This window comes from Musca domestica, unplaced genomic scaffold (assembly GCF_030504385.1).
Source record: "Musca domestica strain aabys unplaced genomic scaffold, Musca_domestica.polishedcontigs.V.1.1 12, whole genome shotgun sequence".
Lineage (NCBI taxonomy): Eukaryota > Metazoa > Arthropoda > Insecta > Diptera > Muscidae > Musca > Musca domestica.
Window position 1 is genome coordinate 7,939,954 of NW_026712155.1, and position 12,443 is coordinate 7,952,396.

General features: G+C 34.1%; 2 protein-coding genes across 2 annotated transcripts in view; one reads left to right on the forward strand and one right to left on the reverse strand.

Annotated features, from left to right (window-relative positions):
• Nucleotides 1-7,434, forward strand: part of LOC101897661 (uncharacterized) — a 38,765-nt gene extending 31,331 nt beyond the window's left edge. The window contains exons 2-4 of the mRNA XM_059118148.1: nucleotides 2,677-2,948; nucleotides 3,010-3,163; nucleotides 6,569-7,434. Coding sequence (XP_058974131.1) covers nucleotides 2,709-2,948; nucleotides 3,010-3,163; nucleotides 6,569-6,669 — 495 coding nt within the window. The 5' untranslated portion in view covers nucleotides 2,677-2,708 and the 3' untranslated portion in view covers nucleotides 6,670-7,434. The remainder of the gene's footprint in view (nucleotides 1-2,676; nucleotides 2,949-3,009; nucleotides 3,164-6,568) is intronic.
• A 26-nt stretch (nucleotides 7,435-7,460) lies between these two features.
• Nucleotides 7,461-10,980, reverse strand: LOC101896936 (mesencephalic astrocyte-derived neurotrophic factor homolog). The gene is made up of 5 exons (XM_059118147.1): nucleotides 10,822-10,980; nucleotides 10,510-10,599; nucleotides 10,311-10,435; nucleotides 10,011-10,152; nucleotides 7,461-7,748 (listed from the first exon to the last, which is right to left on the reverse strand). The coding sequence occupies exons 2-5, from the start codon at nucleotides 10,595-10,597 to the stop codon at nucleotides 7,582-7,584; spliced, it is 522 nt and encodes a 173-aa protein (XP_058974130.1). The 5' UTR covers nucleotides 10,598-10,599; nucleotides 10,822-10,980; the 3' UTR covers nucleotides 7,461-7,581.
• Nucleotides 10,981-12,443: the final 1,463 nt, after the last annotated feature.

Here is a 12,443-nt window from a genome sequence, read left to right on the forward strand (position 1 = left end):
AGAGTGGACCGATATATCACACCAGACCTTGGGTTATTAAAAATAGTGTGATGTGTGTAATTTAAAGTGAACCGAATGCTTATATCGGATTTTATGATCGTTTTGGTTATTCAAAACTTTAACCCTTCGTGGGGCAGGTACCAGAAGGAATGGTCCGATCTCTACCATTTTTGTAACAGATCTTTTGTTTATGGAGATATTGAAATGTGCCAAGTCTGAATGGAATCGGATGTTAATTTCGTATTTTATGAGCAAAATTTCGTCCCTCTGTGGGGGAGGTACCAGAAGGAGTGGACCGATATATTTCATCTTCACACCAGGCTTTGGGTTAATAAAAATATTGTGATGTGTGTAATTTGAAGACAATCGGACACTAACATCACATGTTATAAGAGTTATAATTTTGCAAATTTTGACCCTTTGTGGGGGAGGTACTTGATGCAGTGAATCAATATTGTCCATTATCGCACCTGACCTAGCACTGATGCAAATATTCGGATTTGCATAGTTGGAGCAAAATCGGATAATCCATTCTGTTTTTGTGCAGTAAATTATTTGCTTTGAAAATGTTGACATTTTGTGGGGGAGGTACCCATCTCCGAACTCGATCTAAGTTTGACAATAATATAACGATGTACCAAGTTTGGATCATATCGGATACTACCTTCGAGAGTCACCAGCTCCAAATGTCCTGAAACGGATTTGGTCCAAAGAGAACTGTCTAAAACAGTAATTTCGATGAGGCACGTTTTGGCCGTATCAAATGTACGCTCTCTAGAGATATGGCTGAGGGTTATGTTTACTCATTGGTCTGTTTTAGAACTTACAATAATCTACTAATTTTGCAATTTTCGTCGATATCATAAATGGAAAATCGGTTATCGTAGTAAAAACTTTTATATTCTTGCAGTTCTGGAACTCACATTACAGTTTTTTTTTTATGATTTATTTGCATTCAGGGGGGATCACATTGCAATGGATTAATAAAGGGATTTAATTCGGTTTTCATTTTACCGATTTAAATCATTTGATTTGATTTAAATCAAATCATATTTGACATTGACTGTGGTTTGGTGGTTAAAGAAGTATTATTAACTTTGTTTGCGATTTATCTTCATATTAAAATCTTGAAACATGTAATGTATTTTTTAATAACAACCGCAGTTTTGTTGTTATTTATTTAAATAACAATCTTGTTGATATCATCTTCATTTAAAAAATTACAATTTGCCATGAAATCGTAATCATCATTTCATTAGGATTTTATAAAATCCTAAAAATAAACATTTTGAATGGGGGAAAAAAATAACTGAAAAACAGAAAACAATGACGGCCAATATTGACGTCACAATCACTAGGTGCCGTGAATATCATGTCAAACAAAAACTTTATAGGGAAAATCATAAGAAAACATAACAAAACATTAAAAAAATTGGAAATTCGGGGAAAAAACATGAGAAATGAAAAGTGTGTTTATACACTCGGGGGAAAATATTCATTGTATAAGTATGATTGCTCTGTACCAGAACCTGCAAGTATCTACTAGTTTTGATTTTTATCCCTCCACCATACATAGTATGGCGGTTATATTAAGTTCGTCATTCCGTTTATAACTCCTCGAAATACTCATGCCAGACCCAACAAAGTATTTATATTCTTGATCAGCGGAATTGTTTCAAATTTGGTATTTTAAGTTCGTAATGAATAACATAGCCTATGACAGAAAATTGTCAACGTTTTGATATAGCCCCCATATAATGGTACCACCCTATATTCGGTATTTTAATGATTTTAGCGACATTACTCACCCGAATTGTTTCAAATTTGTTATTTGATGTTCATAACGGATACTACAATCTATGACAGAAAATTGTCTGTGCAGGTCCACGCCTTCGCATAACCCCCATATAGCGGTACCTCTCGATATTCGGTATTTTTATGATTTTAGCGACATTAGTCACCGGAATGGTTTCAAATTTAGTATTTGAAGTTCGTAATGGATACTACAGCCTATGACAGAAAATTGTATATGCAGGTCCAGATCTTCGTATAGGACCCATATATCAGTACGTCGCTATATTCGGTATTTTGACGATTTTAGGTGCAATACTAGTCTTTTATTGTAGTAATGTGTTTAGATTTTAATATTTAATATTTAATTGTTTTTAAGTTAGCTCAATGGCCTTTGGTAATGTGGTAAATAAAACGAAGGATTTTATTGCATTGCTTCCCGACGTTTCGTCACTTTTTTTGTCCAAATCTTCAAGGGAGTTCGTCTACTTAAATAGATAATCAAAATTCGACACACAATTATAAACAATTTACTTACAATATTTCCTTAAGTAGCTTTACATGAACTTAATATCTCTAAAAAAATAAACGGCAGATAACACAACTTTAAATCGACATCACATTTTGTTTATTTTTATTGCAACTCCATAACAACAACTGATGTTGTCAGTATCCTCTTTTAAATTCATCGTTTTGTTTACGTTCTGTTGTATTCTTAAGCTCTCCTTCAATAATATCTTTCTCTCAGTTCGCTCTTTATCTAATATTCTCACGATGTTCAAATCGAAGATTCGTTGTTTTTTTATTGCATTTTCTCTCTCTCTCTTTCTCTTTCTCTTTATAGAACATATTTCATTAAAAACCCCCTTCTTTATCTTTTTTCAGTTAATTAAATTTCTCACACACTCACACAGAAAATGGCAAATCCACCATTGAATTCCTGCTGTTTCTGCACCTCAACACGCAATGGCTCCATCATATCGGGACTCCTCGCCATTGTCCTGTCCATCATCACTATTGTCGTCATATTCACCACACGGGTAGCATTTAAGACAATATTTTTCGATTTGGACACGGACATTGTGAAAATAATTTTGGTCATTAATTTGTGCATGACCATCCTGATATCGACGCTGATGATTGTCGGTGTGATGAAGGTAGGCCCACTTTTCATTTTTCATAATTTGCATTTCGATTTAATTTGTGATATTTTTGCAGCGTAATCATTACCTTATGATGCCATGGGTTGTGCTTGGTATCATGATTGCAATTGGCCTCCTGGTTTCTGTCATTTATACCGCTGTCGTGTTCTTCATTGATGGCTATGTCTTATCTGGAGTATTGTGGCTGGTATTTGGATTGATTTCATGTGGTAAGTATTGGGTTTAGAGTTATTGTAAAATGTAGAACATTCATTTGAGGTTGAGTGACAAGACAGCTATAATGGTTAAATACAGGGTAAGATAAAAACAAGTAAAACAGCTGTAAGTTCTGCCGGGCCGAACTTTGAATACCCTCCACCATTTAGAACGAATTTGAAAATATTCGAAAAGGATAACATTCTGTTATCATTTTAAAAATACCAAATATAGTCGTTATATTAGGGCCTGTACGACGTGCACCTACATAGTCATTCTTTGCCATTACCATATTCAGATTCGAAACTTGAAATAAACGGTGAATAATGTAGCCCAAATCATCAAAATACCATACATAGGGAGGTACCGTTATATCGGAGCTATGCGAAGACCTGGACATGTATAGACAATTTTCTGTCACAGGCTGTAGCTTCCATTACGAACTTCATATAACAATTCAAACAATTTGGGTAAGTATTGTACCTAAAATCGTCAAAATACCGAATATAAGGAGGTACTGATATATGGGGCCTATACGAAGACCTGGACCTGCATAGGCAATTTTCTGTCACGGACTGTAGTTCCCATTACGAACTCTAAATACGTAATTTGAAACTACTACGGTAAATAATGACGCTAAAATCATCGAAATACCGAATATTGAGAGGTACCGTTATATGGGGGCTATACGAAGACGTGGACCTGCACAGACAATTTTCTGTCTTAGGCTGTAGCATCCAGTACGAACATCAAATACCAAATTTAAAAGAATTCCGGTGAATAATTTCGCTAAAATCATCAAAATACCGAATATCGGGAGGTAACGTTATATGGAGGCTATACGAAGACGTGGACCTGCATAGGCAATTTTCTGTCTGAGGCTGTAGTATCCTTTTCAAACTTCAAATGCCAAATATGAAACAATTCCGATGAATAATGTCGCTAAAATCATCAAAATACGGAATATCGGGAGGTTACGAACTTAACCTGCCTACTGGCATAATAGACATGTGTGCAAAATTTTAGCCTTCTGTCTCAATTCGTTCAAAAGATAGCGTCACACGCTGCCCCAATGTTGCTCTGCGGTATTTTGGCCCATTCCCGGCGAAGCGCTTGCTTGAGGTGATCGGCACTTGGGGAATAGGAACATCTTTGGCTTGTACTCAATTTCCCTTTTTGAATAACTAGGTCTGTCAAATGGGGAAAATAACTGTTAAGCCTTTGTATAACTTCCTTCTTGGCCTCAAATTGGTTTTACATAGTTCCGCTTGACTTTGAAACCGCAGCACAAGCTTTCTATTTGCACATCACCCACCTACTTTCTTCATTTCTACAACTTAATTGTAATTTAAAACTTACGGTTTATACCTCAAATATATCATTGTCATAAGTAGCCGCATTGTAGAGCAATAGGCTTAAAAATTAGGTTTGCTCCTACAATTTCATAGCATCTTTTTAGCGGTTATTACTTTTTTTGTGGGGCAAGCCAACTATAAAATGTGGTTAGGATTTATTTACTACTGGCCTAATGAAAGTTGCTGCTTCGCACTATGACGTTTTGTATTACCTACCAATTGTTACACACTCGCACACACACGGTCGTGTACCACAAATATGGCATATGAAACCCTTAGCCATTGGAGGTGGTGACAGTGTGTCATAAAATATGATATACGAGGTTTACTTTTACGGGTTATACAATATTGTCACCGATTTTGGTCTTTGGAGACTGTCAGACATATCGGTGTTTTATGTTACCTTTAAGCCTGCATATGGTGGCAGTAACGGCATTCCAAGCACAAAGTCTGCAAGACCATGTTTGGAAATGCGATTTAGTTGCAATTTTTTAAAATGTTTATGGAAAGTGAAATTGCAATAAAATTTGCCACAAAGGGAATGGCCATCTGAATGTCTTTGATGAAAGTAAGATTGGCCGGTGGTTAGGTACTCTTAATTGGGACAGTTTCTTTTTATACCCTCCACCATTGTATGGAGGGTATATTTAGTTTGCCATTCCGTTTGTAACACCTCGAAATATACATTTTAGACCTCACAAAGTAGATATATTCTTGATCAGCATAACATTCTATGTCGATTTAGTGATGTCCGGCCACCTGCCCCTCTGTGGAAATCACTCTAGCCTCCGAACGAAATGAAGTAGGTTGATAGAATTTTACTCAACTGTATATTATGTCTCCTGGACCTTTGGTATTGAAAATGGGCCATATTGGTCCACGTTTTGGTATAGCCCCCATATAACGGTACCTCCCTATTTTCGGTATTTTGGTGATTAAAGCGACATTATTCACCGGAATTGTTTCAAATTTGCTATTTAAAGTTTGTAGTGGATACTACAGCCTATTACAGAAAATTGTCTGTGCAGGTCCTCGTCTTCGTATACCCTCCATGTAATGGTACCTCCCTATTTTCGGTATTTTGATGATTTTAGCGACATTCTTCACCGAAATTGTTTCAAATTTGGTATTTAAAGTTCGTAATAAATGCTACAGCCTATAACAGAAAATTGTATGTGCAGGTCCTCGTCTTCGTATAGCCCCCACGTAAATGTACCCCTCGTTATTCGGTATTTTGATTATTGTAGCGACATTATTCACCGGAATTGTTTCAAATTTGGTATTTGAAGTTCGCAATAGATACTACAGCCTATGACAAAAATATTGTCTGTGCAGGGTCAGGTCTTCGTATAGCCCCCATATAACGACACCTCCAGATATTCGGTATTTTGATGATTTTAGCGACATTCTTCACCGGAATTATTCCAAATTTGGTATTTGAAGTTCACAATAGATACTTCAGCCTATAACTGAAATTGTCTGTGCAGATCCTCGTCGTCGTATAGCCACCATATAAGTGTACCCCTCGTTATTCGGTATTTTGGCCATTGAAGCGGGATTATTCACCGGAATCGTTTCAAATTTGGTATTTGAAGTTCGCAATATATACTACAGCCTATGACTGAAAATTGTCTGTGTAGGTCCACGTCTTTGTGTAGCCCCCATGTAATGGTACCTCCCTATTTTCGATAGTTTGTGATTTTAGCTACATTATTCAACGTTTTTTCAAGTTTCGCATTTGAATATTGTAATGGCTTATGACAAAAGCTACCTATGCAGGTTCACATCGTCGTATAGACCCTAATATAACGGCTACATTCGGTATTTTTAAGAGTTGAACAGATTTTTTAACAGAATTTATTTTTGTTGAAAATTGCCAAATTCGTTCCAAATGGTGGAGGGTATTTAAAGTTCGGCTCAGCCTTTTTACTTGTTTATGTTTTAATTGTTATTGCTATATCCATGACTGTCTTGCACCCTACCTCACATTAAAAATATATTACCTATTTCTATTATTTAATGACCATCTTCTAAATATTTTGTTTTTTTTTTTTCTCTTTACAGCCATCTTGACCTATTGCTGGTGTGTGGTCTACAGTGAATACACAATTCTGGCACAGGAAAACGAAAGAGGACGCTACAACAAACAGCCCTATAGACGTTAATCTCCGATTGCGAATTTCTTTTATTCTACACCAATAGAGTTAAATTATTAACAAATTTTTTAATTAATATTTATTTAATTTTTTATGATTATTTTAATTTTTTTTTAAATAAACAAAACATTTAATTTTAAGCAATATTTGTAACCATTAAATAAAAACGAATGAAGTAACTGAATAATAGTGGAGAGTTGATGAAAACACATCGAATCGAAATTTGCGTCCAAAATTCTACGTCTATAACTTTTTTTACCGCTGGCTTCTACGTTTAAGAACCAAGGAATTTTAGTTTGTCTTAGTTCAATATCGACCCATAATTTATACTAGTTCACCCTACGCTTCTTTGTTTTTTATGGAAAAGTTATTGTTTTTTTAAGACCAATCCAGTAAAAATCGTATATATATGTGCACCTTAAATTTGCCAAGTACTAGCCATAAAAATAATCCTTATTAAAAACAAACAAATTTCCAATTTCTACATTGTCTCGAAAACAAATAAAACCTTAATATTATTTTGTATAATTCTATATTTCCTTATTTTTCTTACAATACTTTTCACTTTCTTTGTCTACGTGTGTGTTTGTGTGTTCTCTCATCACAAAATCTTATTTGTAATAATAAATGTTTTTAATAAAAACGAAAATATTGTATACAAAATTACACACAACTTCTGTTCTGTAAACCACTATCATTTAAATCTCTTCTTGTGAAATGCATTAAATAAATTTATAGCAAAGATAATCTGCAAAAAAAACTATAAAATACAAATACAATAAATAAAATGTTTGTGTAAATGTGTTTTTTGTATTTAATTTATTTTTTTCCTTTTTTCATTATTTTATGTAACTAAATTCAAGTCTTTTTGTGTGTGTTTTTTTGTTTTGTTTTTTGAACTGTTGGTGGTGTTTTATTTCCTTATAATTCACTACGAACATATTTAGGCTTGAGCTCTTCTATTCTCTTAATAAAATCGGTCTTTTCAATACAACCATCACAGGTCTCATCCCAATCGTTGAGGATTTTCTTCAAGTCACGTACTTTGAGCTTCTTCAAGTCGACAGCATTCAAATCGATTTGTTTTTCTGAAAGAGGAGAAAAAAACTCCGTTAATTTTGTAAAATATTAAAAATTTCAAAAATATAATTAAGTTTTGAAACGAAAAGACGAAAGAAAAATACTGAGGAAGCAAAATGGGGCCAATTTCTAAGAATTATTCCAAGTGTCATAAAAAAACAAGAACTTCCATGGATTATTCTGAAGACCTTAATGTTTAGATGGTTACACAAACCAAAGTTGTTTTTTATGGATGAAAGACTATGTAAAAGTCCTCTACAGAGGGAAAATTTTCCACAGAACTTCTATAGAAAAATTGCTTTGGCAACATCTATAAAAAATACAATCTATGAGTTCTCTATAAAAAGAGTAGTTTCATAGATCAAATCTTAAAAAATTATATTCAAATCTTAAAAATACTGAATGTAGCCATTATATTAGGGTCTATACGACGACGTGGACCTGTATAGGCAACTTTTGTCGTAAGCCATTACAGTATTCAAATGGAAAACTTTAAAAAATCGGTGAATTACAGGGTGAGATGAAAAAACTGCAACCAAATTTAGACTGCTGTCACTTCTAAGCCACTCGTCCGAAAGCCTTATATATTTTACAAGCCTACAAAAGCATTTTTGGTTAGAATTTTCCAAAAACAAGTTATTCGTGACTATTGTGTCTGGAGTGTTTTGGAGAGCAAGGTTGGCATTAAAAAATACCGAAGTGTCGATCACCTCAAGCAAGCGCTTCGCCGGGAATGGGCCAAAATACCGCAGAGCAACATTCGGGCAGCGTGTGTCGGTTTCATTGGCCTTTGGAAGGCTTTAATTCGTGCCAAAGGTGAACAATTCGAACAAATCTAGACTTATTCTAAAATTTGATGCTATTTCCGAGGTTTTTTGCTTTCATTCAATAAAATCTAAAAAAAAAAAGGAAAAAATTATGTCTTTGACTTTTTAGCAGTTTTTTATCTCACCCTGTATGTAGCGAAAATCATCAAAATACCGAATATAAGGACGTACCATATAATTATGGGGGCTATACGAAGGCGTGGACCTGCACAGACAACTTTCTGTCAAAGGCTTTAGTATCCATTACGAACTTCGAATGCGAAATTTGAAACAATTTCGCTGAATAATGTCGCTAAATCATCAAAACGAATATCGGGAGGTACCGCAATATAGAGGCTATACGAATATGTGGACCTGCGCAGACAATTTTCTGTCTTAGGCTTTAGTATCCGTTACGAACTTTAAATACCAAATTTGAAACAATTCCGGTGAATAATGTAGCTAAAATCATCAAAATACCGAATATAGGGAGGTACAATTATATGGGGGCTATACGAAAAAGTGGACCTGCACAGATAATTTTTTTAGCATAGGTTCGTATCCATTACGAACTTCAAATACCAATGAATAAAGATATTTCACAGGAATTCTGTTAGAAGGGATCTTCTAAAGTTCATCTAGAAATCGAAGATTTTTTCGAGCAGGTTTTAAAGGTAGATGTCCAACTATATGTATTCAACAGCTAGATTTTTTTAGAATATTATCTATGGGATGCCTACTTCAGTACTTCTAATGGCAAGGAAGCTTCTAAAGTTATTCTGTAGATAGAAGAATTTTATGAACAGAGAAGTTCTTCGAAGTTCTAAATACAAAGGGATCCTTTTTGGATTTTAAACAAACGTGAATGTTCTAATAAATTTAAAAAATTTGTTTGGACCGTAGTAGACTTAAATTTAACTGGATTATTTATCTAAAGGCTTTCTCTTATAGTTTTGGCTTTATTCTTCAGGTTATGCAGTTAGGATATACTGCCCCACCTGCGTTATATCCACAATATTTTGACACTGAAATGCCTGGACGTGGGAGTTCTATCCACAATATTGTGATTTTGATGACTACAATGGTGTCAAGCGGTGGGCCACAGCTGCAATTTCAAAGGCTGATAGTTATTGAAGTAGGTTCCTTTCATTTACTGATAGCTCTGGTGTGGGTTTTGGGGTAGTAAATGATATTTGTCCAGATATTTGTCAATTGACCAGATTATTCATTGGAGTTAAACCAATAAACTCTTCTTAGGATTCCTCGGGTTCATCACCCCAAATTCAGAAACAATCGGTTTTAACTAAATTTTAGGGAAAGATACATAAAGCGGCACGCATGTTTGGCTTGCATGTTATGTGAAAAGATGATGTGTGGATGTTACCACTTCGTCAAATTGTTCCCATTGACGCCCCTATTTAAATTTTAAAAATTAAAATTAAATTCTTAATTCATTTCACTTACCGTAACGTAAATCACAGATTTGCGAATCTTTCTTCTTGAGTTTTTCACAGACTTTTTCAGCTGGCATTGACCAACTCAAGGGTTTGGACATTTCATTTAAGATGCCAGTAGCTGATTCTTCCAAGCCACCCAAATAGTAACACTGTAGAATAGAAAACAATAAAACAGACATTAGTTATGTTTACAGATAAACAACAACAACAACACAGGCAACAATAGCAAGCAACAGACACGTCATTCTATTCGTGACGTCTAAAGAGAATAAATCAACAAGCGGCATTCGATGTGGTGATGACTTACCAATCTTTGTTCCTTGTTCTTCTGTGTCTTACAGAATTTCTTGAATTCATTTTCAATTAATTTGTAATCTTTTTTGGTGGCATCCGTAAGGGATTCAGCAAATTTTCTGATTGTTTTAACACAAACTGAAAGTAGTAAATGAAAACGAATAATTAATTGATTAAATCATACCAGAAATGAATGATAATTATTTGCATACCTTCACAATCTTCCTCTTTCAGGGCATGGGATACCTGGGCCAAAATGGCCAAACCCACAAAAAGTGTAAAAACGATTTGAGATTTCATTGCTGGAAAAAGAGGACAAAAATAATCATTATTAATAAATGAAAACCCCCAAAAGATTTACAGCTGATCAGTTTCGGCTGGTTCGACACGTAAGCTAAATCAGTTTTCCCCAGGAAAACATCTGATTACGATGGCCTTTTATGACCACTAAATGTGAAAATAATTAACTTTCTTTAGATATTTAATTATTTCAATTGAATTGGTATTATTGTATTCACACTTACTGTCAATTTTTATTGAATATTTCCACTATTTTATTCTAGCACTTTCTCCACTAATAAAACAAATAAATACGTGTTATTTTTCCAAGTAGCTTGTTGGTTTTAGCCGGTGTGGACAAACGAATGGATTTGTTATAAATGGTAATGAGAACACCTTTTAATGCCAGAGAGTAGCGGAGAAAATGAGAGTAAAATAGTTGGGTGTCATGGGCTCTGTAAACCAACGCCGTTCAAGAGCAACCAAATAATTATTAATTTTTAAATTGTTTCTTTAAATTTTTTCTTTGAAAATTTAATGAATAGTAATTTATATTTAAATAAACAATAAAAATAATTAACTTATTTTGGAAAATGCTCAGATTTTTATTCATTATTTGATTTAATATACATTTCAATTGTTGCTTCGTCTGTGGCTGGCTTTGAACTCTACCGTTATGTGCTTTTCGTTGGCCACGAAGTGCTTTCCTATTGGTTGGTGAATGACAGGGATATGTAAGACGACTATCGACTAATCGATTTATCGATTGTTAATAAGAGGCGGGAAAAAGCCAATTGGGCCTTTTATTTTTTGAATTTAAATTTATTTGAACATTTAATGGTTTGATTAAATAAATTTAAAATTTTATTTATGTAAAACCAAATATACAATAATCATTCTGGTGCAAAGAGAAGAGAATGACAATTGGTCTGTTTCGGAATTGCAAGAATGTAAAACTTTTTACTACGATAAAAAATTTTCCCTTTATGATATTGAAAAAAATTGCAAAACTAGTAAATTCACGCAAGAGCACAAATTTGCTCTGTTTATATAGTAAGGTTTATTTTCCAATGATTTCTGCTCGCTTCACTCTTTTCTTGAAAACAAAGTTTTCTTTTATAAACTTTGTACCGAATCCCGAATAAACATGTGGTGATGAATAATTTTTATTTTCAATGTATTTAAAACCATTTTAATTTTATTGCTTCTTGTCATTTAGTTCCTGTCCAGCTAAGAGTTCTGCTTAGTGTGCTTCTACCTCAAAAAAAGTGTATGTTTCCCTAATTCGGGGATTTCCATCAAAAACGTTTCCATTGGAAGTTTATTAAAAATACGGTGTTAAAAAATCTGACGAAATTGCAATCACGATTAGATAAGAATCACCAAGTACGTCAACTATGTTCCTATCGGCGCAATCGTTAGCAAAATAAAAACAAACTCTTGAGTGCAGCATACATTGTTTAATAAGTAATTTGTTCAACTTCCCCAAAAACCCAACATGACATGACTCAATACTTGCAAAGGTATTTCCCCCATTCCTACCCAATCAACAGAACCGGAAACAATGTTAAAATATTGAATGTTAGCTAACATAGGAGGTAAGACGTGAACTTTTAACTGCAGTTAACCATTAAGAGAAGTACAATTAATAGATCTTGTAACTCCCACTCTTCACTGATTGCGGATTTAATTTCACATTGGACACGTGCTTACTGACATGTATTGCAGTATGTTTGCGATTAGAATAAACAACGTTTGGAAAATCAAATTTGCATCAGCCGTGAGAGAATTTGTTACATCAGTGTTGTTAACGTGCAACAACAAATAAAACGTGTTGCTCATGAGTTCAAATATTAAACGCTTTTAT